The sequence below is a fragment of the Esox lucius genome, chromosome 17, assembly GCF_011004845.1.
Source record: "Esox lucius isolate fEsoLuc1 chromosome 17, fEsoLuc1.pri, whole genome shotgun sequence".
Lineage (NCBI taxonomy): Eukaryota > Metazoa > Chordata > Actinopteri > Esociformes > Esocidae > Esox > Esox lucius.
This window is the reverse complement of record NC_047585.1, coordinates 37,062,821-37,086,191: the sequence shown is the minus strand read 5'-3', so window position 1 is coordinate 37,086,191 and position 23,371 is coordinate 37,062,821. Positions and strand designations below refer to the sequence as shown.

General features: G+C 39.6%; 1 protein-coding gene across 1 annotated transcript in view; it reads right to left on the bottom strand.

Annotated features, from left to right (window-relative positions):
• Positions 1–23,371, bottom strand: part of LOC105008709 — a 68,634-nt gene that overhangs the window by 5,798 nt on the left and 39,465 nt on the right. The window contains exons 2-13 of the mRNA XM_034287590.1: positions 21,610–21,636; positions 20,704–20,988; positions 20,307–20,603; positions 14,353–14,640; positions 9,880–9,927; positions 9,551–9,604; positions 7,387–7,425; positions 6,098–6,145; positions 5,769–5,822; positions 5,281–5,334; positions 2,512–2,565; positions 2,370–2,423 (exon numbers count right to left, since the gene is read on the bottom strand). Coding sequence (XP_034143481.1) covers positions 2,370–2,423; positions 2,512–2,565; positions 5,281–5,334; positions 5,769–5,822; positions 6,098–6,145; positions 7,387–7,425; positions 9,551–9,604; positions 9,880–9,927; positions 14,353–14,640; positions 20,307–20,603; positions 20,704–20,988; positions 21,610–21,636 — 1,302 coding nt within the window. The remainder of the gene's footprint in view (positions 1–2,369; positions 2,424–2,511; positions 2,566–5,280; positions 5,335–5,768; positions 5,823–6,097; positions 6,146–7,386; positions 7,426–9,550; positions 9,605–9,879; positions 9,928–14,352; positions 14,641–20,306; positions 20,604–20,703; positions 20,989–21,609; positions 21,637–23,371) is intronic.

Below are 23,371 nucleotides of genomic sequence, written 5' to 3'. Positions count from 1 at the left end.
GTGTTACTCAAAATGATCCTCAAATTAAATAATGCCGTCTAATACATTATTTAAGTATTAGATCGAACCCCCCTTTTTTACTCAAATGGTCTGTCCCTTATTGTTTTCTCACCATATTGTTTCTCACTGCAGCAGCCCGAAAGACATTTTGGTAGTTTACTCAGCCTGCTGTACTGTACATGCTAATGTAAAAAAATAAATAAATGAAACAGTGGTATGTGAGCAGGACAGAAAAAAAAAGAAGGAAGGCGGAAAACGGCGTGACTGTCCATAACATAGACTGTATATAAAATGGACGACGCCCTTTCGCTCTTTTCCATTGGTGAAAAATGAAGCCGCCAGTGTCCCGATACGGCGCTGACATCTTGGACTTGCGTCTGCACAGATAGCGATCTTGGGACCAGTTCTGCGCAGTAGTTATGGGCAGTAGCGAGCAGGAAGTAAAGCCGTAAAGCCGCGAAATCAACGGCCCCTCCCCTGTGCCCCGCCCTCACTCTCCCTCGCAGAATGCGCATACCGTAATCAATCGCACGTCCAAGTACAGTACAACCTTTGCTTGTTAAACCTAGACGATATGTTATAGCCTAACTTACATCATGTTTAACCTTAATTTAGAATAGGCCTAATACAAAAAGAATTGGTAACTTCTAGCTAACAATCCCCTGCTAGCTATTAACATGGCTATTAACGAGGCTTGTTGTCTTTTAGCTAACGTTAGCTAGCCCATTACATTTATTTACTAATTAAATAGCTTATAAATTTTACTTACCGAAAAAAATTCAAAGATCGAATTGGAAATGCCAGATCGGATAGCACAATGTACTGCAGAACAACCCATTATGTCCGTGTGAAATTATATCAATTATAGAAATTTAGAGATTAAATGTAAAGCTCCAATCTCCTCAGTCCTCCGAAGGAGGATGGCGCTTCAGTAGCTCCTTGGCTCAGATAGCTGTCAATCAAAGCTGTGAATAACGACGTCACACCACCGTTTTTAGAGCATTAAATAACTAACTAAAAACCAACTTATTTTAAAAACAAACTCTTGAATTTACATTAGCGTGATACAAACTACAGTAAATGACAGAAACCAGCTTCGGAAAAAAGATAATTGAAGGGTAATTTAATTGTTTAGTTGGTCTCGCGTCCCATTGAATAACATGGGGAGGGCGGGGTTTATGACCTATACTGGGACCACTCACCAGGGGGCGATCGAGACGTTTTGGCTTCACTTTTCAGGGCTTGTGCGGCATGCTTGGTCCATAACAGTAGCAGCTTAGCGACTGCAGCTACTACTTTTGTCATAAAGGTAAATAGCTTAGCGGCTGCAGTTATTACTGAACATGACAGTTTGACTGTCACATAAAAATAGGTTTCCCTAACCTGGACCTGGACCTAAACCGTGAGGCATCTCCAGACAACCGTGAGGCATCTAACACAGAACAATCCTCAGTACTTATACAGTATAAGGGGTGTGGTAACGTACTGCACAGCTATCATATGTCAACAATACATAGGTTTTACCCAAAGGGCAGATTGCCCCAACTTCCCCTAAGGGGATAGGAACATCATAAATGACACTCGGCCACATTCCTGAAGAATAAAAAACAGATACTCTTATTGGTTTAGGCAGATTAACAGTTGGTCAGAGGACCCAATGATCCACTGATATCATTCCGACATGTGTCACAAACAAAGACCAGAGTTACATACCAGGCAATAGAAAAGCAGACAATTCTAAAATGTACATTAATTCAAGAAATGTCCTTAACCATTCAACAGCTCCTTATGAGGAAATGTTTGAGTTCCCTCCTAGTTAATGTAGTCAAGTGCACTTGTTTAATGAACTAATCCTCCTGACGGTTTTACAGAAGATATCCAGTCATAAGACCCATACTGTAGCTTACAGGATCTTGGTTATTGTTATATGCATGTATGTTCGGATATTTTTTTCTGTAATGGATTTTTTGTGTTGTTTCAAAAATTAAATTTCAGCGATCTACAGTTGTATGTGATGCCACAGTCATAAACATATTTTCTGTTTTTTTCCCTCACATAAAATAGCAGATTAAGACTCAAATCCTTTCATCCTCACTGTGACTTGTTTATTTTCCCACCATTTTACAAAACAAAAGGCCAGTCTGAATTCTGGTATTTTCATTGTTTTTTACAACACCCTTTAAAATGTTTCCCAGAAGAACTTCTATGGGTTCCCCCACAATTTCAAAGTAAATGATAATTCAAGAACCTTTTCTTTTTAGAGTGCAGTGTCAATACAGTACATAAGAATATTCAGGTGTTAAAAACCACACTGTTTTGGTCTCATTAAATGTTTCTGAAAATACAGGTAGTTAAAGGAGGACACTTACCCAAATTGCTCTCTTGGTTTGAATCCACAACAGTTATTGTGGAGCTTTGAACTCCTGTACGCAAGCCAGAGAGAGGATGTTTATTCACAGTTGACCAACAAAATAACTTCATAAATACTACTAAAGTTATAGCCAAACTTACTTTCAGTTGAACTCTGAGAGCTGCCAGTTGTCAAAGTCGAACTAACAGTCAAACCTGGTGCAGAGAAAAGTAATCGGGCTGATTAAATACTGATTTGAATGACTTCAATAAAATATTCATCTCATTTTCTAGGTGGGGCACCTTTATGGGTGGGATTTCCCCAGCAAATAGGGAGATATCCTATGGACATTCAACAATATTATCATCAGGTCCCTTCAAATGTTCTCTTAGGAACCTGTATTCCCTCGTACATTCTGACTTCATTTAAGACCAGACTACGAGAGTGCATTACAGTGGTCAGAAATCCACTCATTGCTCAAGGAGTGTTCTTTTCACACACCTCTGGGCACTCGATGGTAATACCACTCAGTCAAAAGCACATGACTGAGTGGTATGAGAACAACATGGGAACAAATGGCCAGCACACTAACATTTTGGAAATCTGCTCCACGTTTAAGCTAAATTAAGATGGCTTGCTGCTCACTCTGCTCCCCAACTTTTAGATTGTTTTGAATTGGTTCAGTAAAAATATTGTAATACGCTTCAAGGACAATATACACTGAACAAAATTATAAACGCAACACTTTTGTTTTTGCCCCCATTTTTCATGAGCTAGCTCAAAGATCTAGTGGAATGTTGGTCCACTCCTCTTCAATGGCTGTGTGAAGTTGCTGGATATTGGCAGGACCTGGAACACGCTGTCGTATACGCCAATCCAGAGCATCCCAAACATGCTCAATGGGTGACATGTCCGGTAAGTATGCTGGCCATGCAAGAACTGAGATGTTTTCAGCTCCCTGGAATTGTGTACAGATCCTTGCAACATGGGTCCATGCATTATCATGCTGCACCATGAGGTGATGGTCGTGGATGAATGGCACAACAAAGGGCCTCAGGATCTCGTCACGGAATCTCTGTGCATTAAAAATGCCATCAATAAAATGCACCAGTGTTCGTTGTCCATTACACACGCCTTCTCATACCATAACCCCACCGCCACCATGGGCCACTTGATCCACCTGATCCACAACGTTGACATCAGCAAACCGCTCACCCACACGACGCCATACACGCTGTCTGCCATCTGCCCTTTACAGTGAAAACCAGGATTCATCCGTGAAGAGAACACCTCCCCAAAGGGCCAGACGCCATCGAATGTGAGCATTTGCCCACTCAAATCGGTTACAACAACGAACTGCAGTCAGATCGAGACCCCGATGAGGACAACCAGCATGCAGATGAGCTTCCCTGAGACGTTTTCTGACAGTTTGTGCAGAAATTATTTGGTTATGCAAACCTATTGTTGCAGCAGCAGTCTGGGTGGCTGGTCTTAGATGATCTTGGAGGTGAAGATGCTGGAGTTGGAATTCCTGGGCTGGTGTGGTTAAATGTGGTCTGCGGTTGTGAGGCCAGTTGGATGTACTGCCTAGTTCTCTGAAATGCCTTTGGAGACGGCTTATGGTGGAACTAGACAGCATGATGGAACTGCACATTTTAGAGTGGCCTTTTATTGTGGCCAGCCTAAGGCACACCTGTGGCTTATGCTGTCTAATCAGCATCTTGATATCCCACACCTGTGAGGTGGATGGATTATATTGGCAAAGTGCTCACTAACACAGATTTAGACAGATTTGTGAACAATATTTGAGAGAAATAGGCCTTTTGTGTACATAGAGAAAGTCTTAGATCTTTGAGTTCAGCTCATGATAAATGGGGGCAAAAACAAAAGTGCTGCGTTTGTAGTAGGTCAGTGTAGTTGCATTTCTTAATGATGATCAGTACAGACTTTTTAAAATCACCCCACCTGGAATTAGAACTCAAAAGGTCTGGATATAGATTTTTGATGTTTGATATTAATAGTACACCATTAAGTCTTTAAAACAAAGTCCCCTAAACATGAATTACCTGTAAAGCATTTTCTCTGTTACTATAATTCTAGCTTACCGATTCTCAAAATGATTTCATTTAATTAATTAGAGCAATTTTATAAAACAAAGTTTAGTACACTTTTTGCATGTTGTTACTCCTGAATGATAATGGTAAATATATACATTTTCAGTGTACTGTTATTTAGCATTTTGTTGCATTTATTTAAAAGAAAAACACTGTTGCAAGCCCAGCCCGAATACAAAATCAGTATTTAAGGTCCAGCCTGGTCATGATCGGGTTCAGGCAGAGAATGAAATCCCTACCTCTGGGTCAGGCTGCAGTTTTGATTGGCCTCCATGCTAACCTATCCTCCAGATCATTCAACCCCTTTTAGCATTGTTAGATTTCAAGCCTAGCTGATAGTTTGTCTCCAAAAATCAATTGAATACTTTGAGACAATCTACAGCAAACTGAGACTGCAAAGAAACCCTTCAATTCTTGAGTAGAGAACTTAGTTCAGGATTGCAGTCCTTCCCTAATTCTGTGATGCCATATTTTTATGATTTTAAGCTATTTCAAGCCTTTTAATTGATTAAAATCATGTTGTAAATTTCCCTCCTTTGGATTTAATCAAATAACTGTAATCCTGAAGTAATTTCCCCAAGAATGAAATTAAAAAAGCATGACCCTTTCCCTCTGTGTCTCATCATGTAAAATTCCCATCTCTTCCTAAGTAAGGGGTCCCAGGCATATATCTTTTCAGGGGGCCCAGGATTCCTGGCCACAGCCCGGGGCCCAACGCTCTAACTTCCAAGTCAAAGTCTTAAGTGAAATAGTTCATCAAAAGGTGAACACACAAGTTAACTTTTACACAAACTATAATCTAGGATACATACTTACCTACAGTTGTTTTCTTTGGGGTGTCACTTGTCAAAGTAATACTAACTGTGGAACCTGGTAAGGACATTTAAACAGATTTTACAAAACAAGGCAACAGAAAATCTCTCCTCTTGAATGATGATGTTCACCTCTTGTACCAATCTGTGTAATATTGTAAATGTCAAATTTCTTTCATAAAGATTCTTTCATAAAGTTAAATTTCCCTCCTTTGGATTTAATCAAATAACTGTAATCCTGAAGTAATTTCCCCAAGAATGAAATTAAAAAAGCATGACCCTTTCCCTCTGTGTCTCATCATGTAAAATTCCCATCTCTTCCTAAGTAAGGGGTCCCAGGCATATATCTTTTCAGGGGGCCCAGGATTCCTGGCCACAGCCCGGGGCCCAACGCTCTAACTTCCAAGTCAAAGTCTTAAGTGAAATAGTTCATCAAAAGGTGAACACACAAGTTAACTTTTACACAAACTATAATCTAGGATACATACTTACCTACAGTTGTTTTCTTTGGGGTGTCACTTGTCAAAGTAATACTAACTGTGGAACCTGGTAAGGACATTTAAACAGATTTTACAAAACAAGGCAACAGAAAATCTCTCCTCTTGAATGATGATGTTCACCTCTTGTACCAATCTGTGTAATATTGTAAATGTCAAATTTCTTTCATAAAGATTCTTCATTTGTTACTAAATTTGTAGTAGCATGTTGTGTTTTTCTCAAAACTCTAAATAGTGGAAAATCTATAATAGTGGACATTGTTGGTCTGCAAATGTGTTCTTTGTTAGAAAAGAGCCTACTAAAGACAAAAATTTACAATTCACCTGAAGTATGATTAATTGCCATGCTGGGTATGAAAGGAGAGGTTAAACCTGTTGAAAAGAGATTGAATGGAAGTTTGTTTAATATCTAAGATAATCTCATAGCAAGACAGAAAGTACAAGATATGAAGAGGTTAGTAGGAGCTTTAGGGAATTAGTGTGAACAAAAATGTGTTCATAGGACTTAGCCATGAAATACGGACAATATATCAAACCACCTTGTTCCTTACTGATTATAAACTAGATGGTTTCGATCCTGAATGCTGATTGGCTCGTAGCCATCACAACACTTTTAACTGCTCTAGTTGCATTGGCAACCAGTTTATAATCGCAATAAGGAATTTACAGGTTTGTGGTATATTGCCAAGGCAACCTGCAATGTGGTGTATTGTCCAGGCAACCTGCAATGCCATGTGACTTTTGTATGTCCCCAACGGTATACTAGCCTAAAATACACTAAACAGTATGTACTTCGCCACTCTTAAAATTAGCACTCTTAAAGTAGTGCCGTGTGCATATGGCCCTGCAAAGCAGCCTATTTAATACGTAGTTTTCATAGAATTGGAGGCGCATTGCTCGGTCCCCACTCTCTGTCTCTGCTTTCACATGTCTAGATCACTCACCCAAATGAGGTAGCACGAAAACATTTTGAAACACAGATATGCTTGTAAAGGCAATCTAGACTCATTGGTCTATGATGATCGCAACGTGTTGACTGTAACAATCGGACTGGGTCAAACTAATATACAATCTACTATTGCATGCACAAACTGCATGCCCCCCTGTTGACCCAGGCATCAACACAAATGAGGGAGCACGACTTGCTACCTGAGGGGGCAATGCACCTTTTGCCTCCCTGTGGAACCGGGACTGCTGTAGAGGTGATCAACATGGCAGGTTTTTCACATGATAGTGGCAGTGGAATTGACATTGAGGAGGGAGGCGAGGGTAGAATCCCAGAATGTTCCCCAGTTAACCACATCTGGGTCCACTGATTGCTATGTGTCTCCCTCTATTGAGGTTCAGTACAACCTGCTGCTCTTTGGAGGAGTTACAGGGAAAACAGACGTACCCTTCTTTAAGTGTTGCTGCTGAGGATAATCCTGATTCATTCAAACAGTAATATTCAATGACATACACTAGCTTTAGTCTGTTTTCTGACTGTCCTCGTTAAACGAAAAGAGAAAATACAATTATTTCAATGTGTAAATAAACATTGCTGACCTCTCTGGCAATTTGGTAAAAACACCACATTATTGTGAGGAACAACTAGATACAGATGGTCAACACACCTGATGAAGTTGCTGGGGTGCTAGAAGCAGTGGTTGAACCTGGTGAGAAGAAGTAACTCATTACACAAGAACTAATGTATATGGGTTCATATCTAAGCTTCTTCATTATGGAGAATACACATACAATTCAGATGTAAAAATAAGATGTGGAATTACATCAGCTATGAATATGTCTATAAGAAAAGTGGTCTGAGCTGTAGTAAATAAATGTAAACAAAGTAATCGTAGTTGCAAAACAGATTTAGAAGACCTACTTAATGGTAATTGGTCTCACAGAGATGTTGTATTTGCCCCCATTTTTCATGAGCTGAGCTCAAAGATCTAGTGGACTTTGGTCCACTCCTCTTCATTGACTGTGCAAAGTTGCTGGATATTGGCAGGACCTGGAACACGCTGTCGTATACGCCGATCCAGAGCATCCCAAACATGCTCAGTGGGTGACATGTCCGGTAAGTATGCTGGTCATGCAAGAACTGGGATGTTTTCAGCTCCCAGGAATTGTGTATAGATCCTTGCAACATGGGTCCGTGCATTATCATGCTGCTCCATGAGGTGATGGTCGTGAATGAATGGCACAACAATGGGCCTCAGGATCTCGTCATGGTATCTCTGTGCATTCAAAATGCCATCAACAAAATGCACCGGTGTTCATTGTCCATTACACACGCCTGCCCATACAATAACCCCACCGCCACCATGGGCCACTTGACCCACAACGTTGACATCAGCAAACTGCACACCCACACAACGCCATACACGCTGTCTGCCATCTACCCTGTACAGTGAAAACTGGGATTCATCCGTGAAGAGAACACCTCCCCAAAGGGCCAGACGCCATCGAATGTGAGCATTTGCCCACTCAAATTGGTTACAACAACGAACTGCAGTCAGATCGAGACCCTGATGCGGACAACCAGCATGCAGATGAGCTTCCCTGAGACGGTTTCTGACAGTTTGTGCAGAAATGATTTGGTTATGAAAACCTATTGTTGCAGCAGCTGTCTGGGTGACTGGTCTCAGATGATCTTGGAGGTGAAGATGCTGGATATGGAGTTCCTAGGCTGGTGTGGTTACACGTGGTCTGCGGTTGTGAGGCCAGTTGGATGTACTGCCAAGTTCTCTGAAATGCCTTTGGAGACGGCTTATGGTGGAACTAGACAGCATGATGGAACTGCACATTTTAGAGTGGCCTTTTATTGTGGCCAGCCTAAGGCACACCTGTGGCTTATGCTGTCTAATCAGCATCTTGATATCCCACACCTGTGAGGTGGATGGATTATATTGGCAAAGTGCTCACTAACACAGATTTAGACAGATTTGTGAACAATATTTGAGAGAATTAGGCCTTTTGTGTACATAGAGAAAGTCTTAGATCTTTGAGTTCAGCTCATGATAAATGGGGGCAAAAACAAAAGTGCTGCGTTTGTAGTAGGTCAGTGTAGTTGCATTTCTTAATGATGATCAGTACAAACTTTTTAAAATCACCCCACCTGGAATTAGAACTCAAAAGGTCTGGATATAGATTTTTGATGTTTGATATTAATAGTACACCATTAAGTCTTTAAAACAAAGTCCCCTAAACATGAATTACCTGTAAAGCATTTTCTCTGTTACTATAATTCTAGCTTACCGATTCTCAAAATGATTTCATTTAATTAATTAGAGCAATTTTATAAAACAAAGTTTAGTACACTTTTTGCATGTTGTTACTCCTGAATGATAATCTACAGCAAACTGAGACTGCAAAGAAACCTTTCAATTCTTGAATAGAGAACTTAGTTCAGGATTGCAGTCCTTCCCTAATTCTGTGATGCCATATTTTTATGATTTTAAGCTATTTCAAGCCTTTTAATTGATTAAAATCATGTTGTAAATTTCCCTCCTTTGGATTTAATCAAATAACTGTAATCCTGAAGTAATTTCCCCAAGAATGAAATTAAAAAAGCATGACCCTTTCCCTCTGTGTCTCATCATGTAAAATTCCCATCTCTTCCTAAGTAAGGGGTCCCAGGCATATATCTTTTCAGGGGGCCCAGGATTCCTGGCCACAGCCCGGGGCCCAACGCTCTAACTTCCAAGTCAAAGTCTTAAGTGAAATAGTTCATCAAAAGGTGAACACACAAGTTAACTTTTACACAAACTATAATCTAGGATACATACTTACCTACAGTTGTTTTCTTTGGGGTGTCACTTGTCAAAGTAATACTAACTGTGGAACCTGGTAAGGACATTTAAACAGATTTTACAAAACAAGGCAACAGAAAATCTCTCCTCTTGAATGATGATGTTCACCTCTTGTACCAATCTGTGTAATATTGTAAATGTCAAATTTCTTTCATAAAGATTCTTCATTTGTTACTAAATTTGTAGTAGCATGTTGTGTTTTTCTCAAAACTCTAAATAGTGGAAAATCTATAATAGTGGACATTGTTGGTCTGCAAATGTGTTCTTTGTTAGAAAAGAGCCTACTAAAGACAAAAATTTACAATTCACCTGAAGTATGATTAATTGCCATGCTGGGTATGAAAGGAGAGGTTAAACCTGTTGAAAAGAGATTGAATGGAAGTTTGTTTAATATCTAAGATAATCTCATAGCAAGACAGAAAGTACAAGATATGAAGAGGTTAGTAGGAGCTTTAGTGAATTAGTGTGAACAAAAATGTGTTCATAGGACTTAGCCATGAAATACGGACAATATATCAAACCACCTTGTTCCTTACTGATTATAAACTAGATGGTTTCGATCCTGAATGCTGATTGGCTCGTAGCCATCACAACACTTTTAACTGCTCTAGTTGCATTGGCAACCAGTTTATAATCGCAATAAGGAATTTACAGGTTTGTGGTATATTGCCAAGGCAACCTGCAATGTGGTGTATTGTCCAGGCAACCTGCAATGCCATGTGACTTTTGTATGTCCCCAACGGTATACTAGCCTAATATACACTAAACAGTACGTACTTCGCCATGAGGTATATAGTGTGCAATTCGGGATTCAACCCCTTAAATCTTGCTCGCTCTTAAAAGCTTTATCCCGGGATAGTATATAATTTTCGGGTGTCCCGAAACATCTGGGAGACTTGGGATGTCTGCAGTACGCAAAAGTCACGGTTCGGTACGTACCGAACATTTTGAGTCTTGGTTTGGTGCAGTGGAAAAAGAAATGCAAAAGACAACATTTCTTTACATTTATTATGAAGTTATAAACCTTTCCCATTCTCAGTGTAGTTAAAGCTGGACTAGGTAGGATTTTTTAAGTAAAAAAACTATTACAGCATTTTGCAATTACTCAAAGCAGTTCTGCACCAATGCCCGATAGAGAATGAAGTTCTGAATATAAACAAGAAACCAGGCAAGCCTAGTTCCCGCAATAGAAAGTGCTATCTCAAGATTCAAACCCAGGTCACTCACATGAAAGGCTGTGTCGTTAACCACTACACCATGGAGCTGTACATTTACTGGGTGAATATAGCCTCTTGTCTCTATCCTGAACAAATCCTATTTTGCCACTGGCCATTTTAATTGGCCATTCGTGAATGAAATGGATATAGTTAAACAGACTAACGTTTCTTACTAAGTTTACTTCCACCACGAATAGCGTCTATCTATGGCATTTGCCACTGGCCGTTTTAACATTTTAATAAGCTTTACTGGTTTTCAAATTGTTATAAGCTTTACCGGTATCTACAAACTTACTGGAATAGTCATAAGAATTTAGCAGTTGTTAACGAGTCTGTCAAACCTATTTCATTTCATGGCATAAGAACATGTTTTTTTCTTTCATGCTGTAGATATAGTGATTGTATGAGTTAGTGAACTGTTGTAAGCTGTTGTAACCAATGTAGATGTATTGATTGTATAAGTTAGTGAACTGTTATAAGCTGTTGTAACCAATGAAACAAAATATTTAAATGTTTGTAATATGAGCTGAAACTGAAGGAGCAAGTAGGAGAATAGGAAACCCTGTTCAAGCGGTTGCCGGGGAGAGAAAGATTTAGTATGTCTGTCTTTTGAGAAACAGGACACAGGTTAGAGACACACACACATAGTCTGACAGGCCAGACAGAAACCAGGAGGGGACAAGAAGATGTTTGCGTTTATCCTTATAAGGAATAGAACTGGAACTGGACCAATAGCACACTTGTTTTGTGAATTTAACGACTCTTGGGCGTAGTAGAAGTATAAAATGATCTGTTGAATGTTGATCCTTAGACATTGTGCGGCGACACTTGTCTCCAGAAGCTTCTGTAATAAATGGATATACGATACGGTAATTGACCTGATTCCTGGTGTTTTATTCTCCTTTCCAACAAACCAACTCGGGGAAGTGTTAGACTTCAACAATGCCAAAACAATGTACTTTCATTCGTGAATTACATTTATACAATAACTATCAATAAAGGCAACAATAACTAACTTTCGCATCAAGTGAAAAGACGAGAGAATCGTGGAATCTACCAGAAATAATAAATACATGTCATTGCTCTCAATAGATTCGAACTTAGGTCTTCCACATGAGAGGCACTGTCTTTAACCATTATGTGACAGCATTACATGTTTCAACAATCGCTAGACTCCATTGAGGATTGTGTAAAACAGACTAACGTTTCTTTTTAAAGTTTACCTCCACCACAAATAGTATCTATGAACTGTATTGCTTTTGCCACTGGCCATTTTAACAGCTTATTAGCCATTAATAGGCTTACTAGTGTCTACTAACTTCCTAAGAATAATCATAAGAAATGAGCAATTGCTAGCGAGACTGAAGATGAACTATCCCATGCCAGAAACTGTCGCAATATAACCGTATAAAGTTTCAGGTTTTAGCCAGCGAAGTTTTCGCCAATATGGAAGAATTCACGATTTGAACTTGGGACCTACAAGTCCTCTTCTTTAACCACTATTTAACAAAGGGTAGTCAGTCAGTCACTCACTCAGAAAGAGACATTCGCTCTTCTTAGCCGGCTCTGCTTATGCGGTCCGGTAGAAAAAGCAATTATGTGTCAATGTCATTGTCAACTATATTTATATAGCACATTTTAAACAACCATGGTTGACCAAAGTGCTGAACAGGATAAGACATAAAATACATGAATAAAATACATGAATAGACAATGTAAGTAACAAATAAAATTATAGAAAAATTCAAACAGAACAGCAGCACAGTAAAATACATTTGATTCCATGGGATTACCAGCCAGAGCGAAAAGGTGCATCTTTAGCAGCGACTTAAAAGTTTGTAGAGTCTGGACAGCTCTGATGTGGATAGGTAAGCTATTCCAGAAGATGGGGACACCCACCACAAAGGCCCGATCCGCTCTATTTCTATGCCTGGATCTTGGGACGTCCAAGTGCATCTGGATTAGTCAACCTCAGTGCTTTAACTAGAGAAAGGTGGTGTACGAGTCCAGCCAGATATGGTGGCACCAACCCATTTAAAACCTTGAAAACAAGCAATAAAATCCTAAAATCAATCCAGAAATGGACTGGAAGCCATTGGAGGGAGGCCAAGATTGGTGTTATACGGTCATGTTTTCTTTTTCCAGTTAAAAGACGAGCAGCTGCATTATGTACTAACTGGAGCGGATTTAGAGAAGAATTACAATAATCTAGCCAAGAATATACATAACACTGTACACTGTGCATCTACCAGACAGCAGCAGTGAGAACAGACCATAGCCTGGGTGGCTGTGATCTTCGAATATGTTCTGTACTCTACTCAGGCACCATGTATGGTAGATGCCTTGCACGGAGGGGAGATGGCAGCCGATGACGTGCTCCACAGACTTCAACACCCTCTGGAGGGACTTGCGGGCTGCAGTGGGGCAGCTGCCATACCAGCCAGTAATGTAGCCTGAAAGGATGCTTTCAATGGTGCACCTGTAGACATGCCAAATTTCTTGAGTCTCCTCAGGACGTTTTGGGCACTTTTCACCACCAAGTTCCCTTGCCTGGTACAAGTGAAGTCCTCATTGATGAACATACTGAGAAACTTGAATTTGGAGACTCACACAACTTTTACTATTTTAGTCACGCTGGTATGTAACCAATGGAATCCAGTTTATATTAGCATAGAAGCATTTTGGAGGATTTTATTACATTGTTTTCCGACAATGGTAGTTGCAAAATGTACAAAGAAAGTGTTTCAAGGGGTGATGGCACAGAAGCTTTAGTCATCAATCTTAACCAGAGCTAGATAACAACAGCTAATCCCAGATTACCAACCCCAGCTAGCTAAGGCTAATTAAGAGTAATCCCTTTTAACGGTGCGATTTGAAATGTCTTGTAAAATAACATGATGAAGGTCTTCGGACCGAAACTTTCTTAATAAGTTTTTGCTCAAAGATTTGTAATCTTGAAATCCATTCAGATTCACAGTTAAAAAGCAGACCTACCTGTTAGGTGCTATAAAGCCTATACCTTTAGTTCTGTCTTCACTTAATGAGCCAGATTCCCCAAAGTGCCTAAAGTTAATCTAGAGCCATTTAGAGTTTTCATTGGATGACAACCTTGGAGGGTTCAGGGAGTTTATTTAAACATTTTTTTATAAGGTTTTATGTTGTTAATATGGTATAGGTTCCACAAGAAAGTTGTTAATAAATATTTTATGACATACAATTCAGTAATGTAAAATAATTTGGCCAATCATAGCAAAAATGAAATCTAAATAGAAATTGCTGTACCGGATCGGTGCTCGCTATCGATAGATACTCAAAGCTCAGTACTCGGAATTGGTATAGAAATAGAAGTGATATCGGTGGATCCCTAACTATAAGATGGAGGAGCTGAACTGAGCCTCCCTCTCTGATAACTGTGGGAATCACTATCAGATTGGTCTGAGGGAGGTCTCGTTGATCTGTAATTATATAAGAATCCTTTTTTGGTGCCAACATGAGATGTTTTTAAATAAACTCATAACAGTGATCAAATCAGATCAGTGTATTCATTGCAATAATGACATCTTACCCAGAATCCTCAAAGAGACAGGGTCACTGCGTGTTGATGGATAGTATGTTTCCACCAAGTAGAAACATTGAATTTTGACCTCAACAGATGAATTTTGACCTGCCCAGTGAAGCAGCTTATATCCTGTTAGTGTGCTTTGACATGGTGAAGGATATGAGATCTGTTTCCCCTCTATGATGAAGTTACACTGAGACACCGATACAGATGGAGGAGTCTCACAGATCAGCTGAACGGTGTCTCTCTCTCTGATGACTGAAGGACTCACTGTCAGATTGGGCTGAGGAGGGTCTGTGAAAGCAAAATAATTAATTATTTCAATAAATCTGTGTTGAAAATGTGTAGTTTGTACAAATTACATTAAAACATTCAATCAATATGTTAAATAAAGATGGTGGTGAATTATTATAAGATAAAATCAAATTTTTGAAGAGGATAAAGAATCACAATCTAACAGTATTGAAATGTATTATACCATTGTTATGCTATACAATATTATTATAATATACATTAAAATATTATTGCAATACTATATCATACTAACATTGTGTGGTATACTATATTATACTATATTAATATATTATTTTTCATTGTTAAAGGGTAGTATAAACCAGATAGTTCTCAACCAGAATATTGACCAGCTGATGTAAGTGTTATATGAGAATGTATATCATAGTTATGACATCACAAAACTTTTGCTGTTCTAGTCACACTGGTAAATTACCAGTGGTATTCAGTTTACATTAGCATAAAGGCATTTTGGAGGATTTTTGTATATTGTCTCCGCTATGCGTAATGAGTAATAACAGCTCTTAGCTGTTCTTAGGGAATAATACAGTGACCATGAACCCCACCTTGTGTGTTATTGCCAAATTAAATTATTGTAATACTACAGTTGTGCTCAAAAGTTTGCATACCCTTGGAGAATTGGTAATATATGTACCATTTGTAAAGAAAACATGAGTGAGCAGGCAAAACACGTTTTCTGTAATAGTTGTCTATGAGGCCCCAAATTCATGCAGGTTGTATAGCTGCCTTTTCGTCTTGGCAAAATTCTTCCAGGTCATGCATAGTCTTTGGTCGTCTAACATGAACCAGTTGAGATCTTCCCAGAGTGGCTCGATAATATTAAGGTCAGGAGACTGTGATGGCCACTCCAGAACCTTCAATTTTTTCTGCTGAAACCACTGTAGGGTCAATTTGACCTTGTGCTTAGGGTCATTGTCGGGCTGGAAAGGCCAAGAGCGTTCCATGTGCAGCTTTCGTGCAGAAGAATACAAATTGTCTGCCAGTATTTTCTGATAACATGCTGCATTTATTTTGCCATCAATTTTCGCTAGATCCCCCATGCCTTTAGAGCGAGCTCACACACACACCCAAAACATAATTGAGCCACCACCATGCTTCACAGTGGGGGATGGTATTCTGTTCACTATAGGCCTTGTTCATCCCGCTCCAAACATAACGCTTATGGTTGTGACAATAAAGCTCTATTCTGTCTCGTCACTCTAAATTACTGTATGCCAGAAGCTGAGGGGTGTCAGGGTGTTGTCGGGCATTTTGTAACTGGGCTTTTTTGTGGCGTTGGTGCAGTTAAGGCTTCTTTCTAGCAACTCGACCATGCAGCTCATTTTTATTCAAGTATAATCATATTGTGCTCCTTGAAACAACCACCCCGTCTTTTTCCAGAGCAACCTGTATTTCTCCTGAGGATACCTGTGGGTTTTTCTTTGTATCCCGAAGAATTCTTCTGGCAGTTTTGGCTGAAATCTTTCTTGGTATACCTGTCCTTGACTTGGTATCAAGAGATCCCCATATTTTTTACTTCTTAATAAGTGATTGAACAGTACTGACTTGCATTTACACGGCTTTGGATAACTTTTTATATCCTTTATAAAGTTCCATTGCCTTGTTACGTAGGTCTTTTGACAGTTCTTTTCTGCTCCCCATGGCTCAGTGTCTAGCCTGTTTAGTGCATCCACATGAGAGCTAACAAACTCATTGACTACACTGGAGAACACCATTTTTGTTGACTTAGATCTGACACTTGTTTTTAACCAACCTTTGGTCTCTGAATCCAAAAATGACCCTGTTTTTTTCTATCAAAATAAACTCTTTGAGCTACAGGATACCCTTGCTTTGTCTCATGAATCAGGGCTCTATAGGCACTTACGACAAGAACTAAAAGAGTCAGCCATGATCTGAAAGAAACAAGATAAGTATGTGAATACAAAATAAGTCACAGTCACAAGCTTAAAAAATCAAAAAGACGTAGATACGGTCTGCTAACTCCTTGTATACGGCCCTTTACGGACAAACAATTATTTGTCTAAAAGGCCACAGGTGTGGGAAATTCACCTTTAATTGCCATTTTCACATGTGTGTCACCTTGCGTGTCTGTAACAAGGCCAAACATTCAAGGGAATGTACATTTTTGATCATGGCCATTTAGGTTATTTCTGTTATCATTAGTGAAGCGGTGGGGATGAGAATCAGTACCTCCAAATCAGAGGCCATGGTCCTCAGTCGGAAAAGGGTGGCTTGCCCGCTTCAGGTTGGTGGAGAGTGCCTGCCTCAAGTGGAGGAGTTTAAGTATCTAGGGGTCTTGTTCACGAGTGAGGGAAGGATGGAACGGGAGATTGACAGACGGATCGGTGCAGCTTCTGCAGTAATGCAGTCGATGTATCGGTCTGTCGTGGTGAAGAAAGAGCTGAGCCGCAAGGCGAAGCTCTCGATTTACCAGTCAATCTACGTTCCTACTCTCACCTATGGTCATGAGCTTTGGGTCATTACCGAAAGGACAAGATCCCGGATACAGGCGGCCGAAATGAGCTTTCTCCGCAGGGTGGCCGGGCGATCCCTTAGAGATAGGGTGAGAAGCTCGGTCACCCGGGAGGAGCTCAGAGTAGAGCCGCTGCTCCTCCACATCGAGAGGGGTCAGCTGAGGTGGCTTGGGCATCTTTTTCGGATGCCTCCGGAACGCCTTCCTGGGAAGGTGTTCCGGTCCCGTCCCACCGGGAGGAGACCCCGGGGAAGACCTAGGACTCGCTGGAGGGACTATGTCTCCCGGCTGGCCTGGGAACGCCTCGGTGTCCCCCCGGAAGAGCTAGAGGAAGTGTCTGGGGAGAGGGAAGTCTGGGCATCCCTGCTTAGACTGCTGCCCCCGCGACCCGGCCCCGGATAAGCGGAAGATGATGACATGATGACTGTTATCATTAAGATTTAAAAAGGAGCCAAACAACTAAGTGATAATAAATGGCTTCATATGATCACTATCCTTAATTAAAATAAAATAAAATTGCATGATCAATCATATTTTCAAAAATTACTGCCAAAATTTCACAATTACTACCAGGGTATGCAAACTTATGAGCACAACTGTATACAACTGTAACATTTCATTATATTATAAAGTAGATTCAACTTAATTGTAATTGAACAGTACGAGTACAGTACAACAAAATGCAGTTGGCATCTAACCAGAAGTGAAAATAAAAGGGCAGAAAATTGACAAGTATTTACAAATATTAAGTATACAGTTCTGGAAGAAATTAAGACTCCACTGCACGTTTTTCTTTCCTTTCCAAAAAAGTTGAAAAGGAAAGTTTTGAGTGAGGAAAAGAAGCTTTCAATTTGCAGTGGTCTATTAATTTTAACTCTTCTGTTCCTCACTCAAAACCTTCCTTTGCAATGTGTAGATGTGCAATGAAGGCAAATGCAGTACAAAGTATACAAGTATTAGGTGTAGTGTATGTTACAAGTGGGATAACAGTTGTTCGGGTTTTACAACTGCTGTTGTAAAAAGGGCTTTAATAAATACATTTGATTGATTGATTTGATTGAGTACGTATGTCATTTTCTAAATGGCATACAAGATGTGCAAATGAGGCAAATGATGGAGTACTGTAGAAACTGTTCCTGAACCTGCTGGTGTGGGACTGAGGAGACCCGTATCGCTTGTCTGATGGTAAGAGGGCAAACCGTTTGTTGCATGGGTGTGAAGGGTCCCTGATGATCCTGTGCGCCTTGCGCAGACACCATTTGTGCTGGAGGTCTGCGATGAGAGGAAACTGGGCAACAGAGGTGTGCTGGGTGGTTTTCACCACCCATTGCAGGGCCTTCCGTGTCGGCTACGGAGCAGCTGCTAAACCACAGTGGAACAGTTAGTCAGAATGCTCTTGCTTGTGCAGCGGTAAAAGTTCACGAGGAGGACAGATGGACTTTCTTCAAACTCCTCACAATGTACAGGCACTGCTGCAACTTTTTGACCCAAGCTGAGGTTTTGAGGGTCCAGGAGAGGTCCTCGGAAATGTGGACAACCAGAAATTTGAAGTTGGACACGCTCCCCCTCAGTACCCTTGATGAGGACGGGGGCATGGCTGCAGCTTTTAAACTTCCTGTAATCCAGCACAATAGTCCATGGTGGTGTTCTTAAACATCCTATATTTGACGGCCTTCAACACGTTTCTTTACTAATAAAATCATTCCGGTCAGTTTTGTCCGGGAACACAACAGATGTTATTTAATATTATTTCATATTATGATAACACTTCGATAAGGCTACATGAACTACCACTAACGAGCACTTTGTGTATCAACATTACAGTACAGACTGTGTGTTCTTTACATGACACAGTATCAACATTAACACATTACAGTACAGACTGTGTTCTTTACATGACACAGTATCAACATTAACACATTACAGTACAGACTGTGTGTTCTTTACATGACACAGTATCAACATTAACACATTACAGTACAGACTGTGTGTTTTTTACATGACACAGTATCATCATTAACACATTACAGTACAGACTATGTGTTCTTTACATGACACGGTATCAACAATAACACATTACAGTACAGACTGTGTGTTCTTTACATGACACAGTATCAACAATAACACATTACAGTACAGACTGTGTGTTCTTGCTAAAAACAACTTGACTGTATGTCATGAACAGATAACAGTACCAGGGTTTATATCCAAGGGAAAAACATCCAATCAGAATTCTTCTTTGATGGTATCTTGGTAGAAATGATCTATCTGTGCTCAACGCTCATTGGCTAGGCCCTCAGGGTTTGAATCGAAGGCACCAGCCAAGGTCATTGGCATTGACTTCAATTAGAGCAGCATTGTGGAATGACAGTATAATCAACCAATCACTAAATATCTTGTAAAAGGTGAGACAATTTCATGACACCTCAAGCCCAAGTATACGTCACTAACTCTTTCTCACACTTGAGCCTATCTAGCTGGCTAGCTTTTTGCAGTGAGTGGCCCAACTGTCAGCCCTGGCTTTGATTTTTGCAGTGAGTGGCCCAACTGTCAGCCCTGGCTTTGATCTTTTGCAGTGAGTGGACCTTTTGTTTTCATCTACAGCTTTCTTTTTGTTGCTATCTCGTTCATATCCTTTTGAACACAATAGATCACTGGTCGTGCGGTACATTACATTTCTTTTTGTAGTGTTTTTGGTTGTTGCATGCTGGACATCGAATACAGTGCATCACTTTTCTCTGATTGCTTGTAAATACTTGTACATTTTCTGCCTTCCTCTATTTGTACATCTGGTTAGATGCTAACAGCATTTTTTTGTACTGTACTTGTCAATAACAATATAGTTGAATCTTATCTAATCTGTCACATTCTATAACAGCAGGATGCCATGCCAATATCCAATGCCCTCTCTCCCTCATTTGGATGATGGACACCTGTTTTGTTGTTTAATGCTCTCACTTGTTTCCCAATCACTGTCTGTCGTTTGGCAGATACCATGTGTAATGTTTGTTCTGTCTTGTCTTGATGTGTATTGTTTCTTGTGTTCTAGTTATTTTATTTAAAGTCCTCTTGTATCCCTGTGCATGTGTCCTGCCTCCTCATCGTTAAAGTGTGGGATCCGCTACTAGGTAGTGGCAGATAAGTACTCAGTACTCTGTAGTTACAACCTACTTACCCTGGAATGTGACAATGACTGGGTCACTGGGAGGAGATGTGTGATATCTTCCTACAATGTAGTAACATGTGACCTGGACCACAGCTGGTGATTTTTGACCTGTCCAAGAAAGCAGCTGAGTTCCTGTGACCATCTGTTTACAGGATGTGTCTGGAAGAGCAGGTCTCCCGTCTTCATAGAAACCACACTGACACTCAGAGAGAGATGGAGGAGTCACACAGCTCAGCTGAACTGAGTCTCTCTCTCCGATAACTTTAGGATTCACTGTCAGAATGGGCTGAGGGAGGTCTCTGTGATCTGTAAAGAATACTGTGTATTAGACAAGTATCAATTTATGGTGCCAGCATGAAATGTTTTTAAATAACTTCCTAACAGTGAAAGAATTATCACATCTTACCCAGAATCCTCAAAGAGACAGGGTCACTGCGTGTTGATGGAAAGTATGTCTCCACCATGTAGAAACATTGAATTTTGACCTCAACAGGTGAACTTTGACCTGCCCAGTGAAGCAGCTTATATCCTGTTAGTGTGATCTGACAAGGTAAAGGATTTGACTTCTGTTTCCCCTCTATGATGAAGTGACACTGAGGCACAGATAAAGATGGAGTCTCACAGATCAGCTGAATAGATTCTCTCTCTCTGATGACTGCATGTTTCAGAGTCAGACTGGGCTTAGGACGGTCTGTGAGATCAGAAGAATAGACTGTTTTTGTTTTGAAAATTGCATATTAAAATATGAAATGCCTTCTCACAGCAGGTTCAAGACAGATTTGAAGACATAACCTCCAATCTTACCAATTTATAACTTTGCTCACTGGTCACTCAACTAGGAAGTTTTCCACTTAGCACACATGCTGGAGGAGAACATTCCCCAGAGAAAAACCCCCAAACAGTCAAAACACTGGGCCAGACTGACCTTGCAGATCCCAAATCGGAGTTGCTAAACCAAGAGACAAGGCAGCCCTGTCTGACATCCACCCATCTACCCTGTGGTTAACCCCAGTACACTGTCTATATACTGAGAAATTATACATTTGTACTGAACAATTTAACTAACCAAAGATACTATAGCATCCAATTAATATGTTTAAAAATGAAAAGATATGTCCCTATTGTTAAGTAGATAATGACAAAGTATTTAAAATCCTCTACAAGTTTAGCACACTAATCAAGAAATGATTTACTGTGGATAAATGTGTAATACATTGCATGGTTGCATTATTTAGTACAGACAGAGTTTAAAAAAAAAAAAAAATTGTTAAAATGGGAAATAATTGTGGTTAAATTCAATCATAATACTAACCTTGGGCTTTGACATGTTGGAAGGTATCTAAAAAATTATAAAATCTGTCATTATTATACATATTTCATCATGAAAAATAAGAAAGCAAAGGCTGTGAAGCGTAGCACTGACTTTGCAGAGAGGAGTATTTACTATTACTGTGTTGAGTCTCACCTAGCTATATTAAAATGCATGACTAACTGGAAATCACTCCGGATAAGAACATCTACTCAAACATAAATGCAGAATAACTTGTAATGTATGTATGGCATTGATCACAAGCAGTTTTTATTTGAATAAAATAATGAGAGAGGAAAAACACATCATAATGATTCACTGGAATAAGACACACTCCTTATAGTTTTGAGATTCACACATTTAGAATTCCTTAAAACAAAGACTAAAAGAGTGAATAATTTTTCTGGATAGGAGGAAAGACTCACAGAAAATGAGGATGACCAAAAACAGACGTCCAGCTGCCATATCTGGGATGAACAATGTCATTTTTCAGAGAGTCTTACTGTTAGTCTGACTTCACAGAATATCTTCACCCAGAGGATTATTTCAGTAGAGAAGTTGTGTAGATGTAGAGTTTGTTCACAGGAAAACCACAGAGAGCACAGACTCAGGGCCAGTGTGGGCTAAAATTGCAGAGAGCAGGGCTTATTAGCATCCTGTATCAGTCAGGTCTGGCTGTTATCGCAAGGCAGCACACTACACACAAAACATTTCTAACAGCTTTGTATTATTAGACAGTGTCCTTCTGATATTTAAAATTCAATGTCGGATTTTAACTGATTAAAGTATATGTTTACAGCAAAATTAAACAAAGAAAAGGTACTTGTGTTTGAGTTTTGTGAACCTAAGCATCAAAACATTTCCTTAATGTAATGTAGTTGATGTCAAATGCCAGATAAGTTTAAGCTGATCAGTGGTACTTATGAGCACCTGTTCTGATTAACCTTGTTGTTTGCAGTAGAGCAATTTAAAAAACATACAATTAGAATCACTTTATATTTGGAGGCTACACCATTGTTCTATTTTTATATAGCCTGAAATATCCTTTGAAAATATCCTAAAAAAGCAGAAGCTTTCATAGTAATACATTTCCTCATCTTCAGTGTCTGTACCAGTATGTTGTGAAATTTAAACAACCCGCCCCACAGTACAGTTGAAAGTGATTAGACACAAGACCTAGATCTCTCTAGAACACTGGACCAAAGAACGTCTGTTTCCATGAACTACCAGTCCAGTGGTACATATTGACTCATCTTGTGAAACTGGCATGAGATTAATCATCTGTTGAATAATCTGCATAATCTGCTTACTTGGTTGTGCACAAACAGAATAGAACATCTTTACATTTGTAATATGTGATTAAAATGTAAAAACATCTTCATAATATAAAGGTGTACTTTCATCACATAATCATCCATCTGATACTGTATCTCTTTTCAGCTCAGAAGTACGACCAACCCATTCAGTCATTGGTTTAGAAGACAAAATAGGAGAGACAACAACTTCTAGCCTATGAAAACAAAGAGAGCGGTGCACGTTTAAAGACAAACAGATGTTTTATTTCAGTGGGCTCAATTCCATACAAATCTAAATGCCAGTGTAAATACAATAGAATAATTTCAGTAGAATTAATGAAAATACATTTTACAATATGATTTTATCTACAACTTGAAAATGTGAAAACTGGAGTAAATGCAATCATAATATGCAGTAACTTCCTGAATGGTGTGTGTGTGGGGATAAGAGTTTATGTTTCCAAAATAAA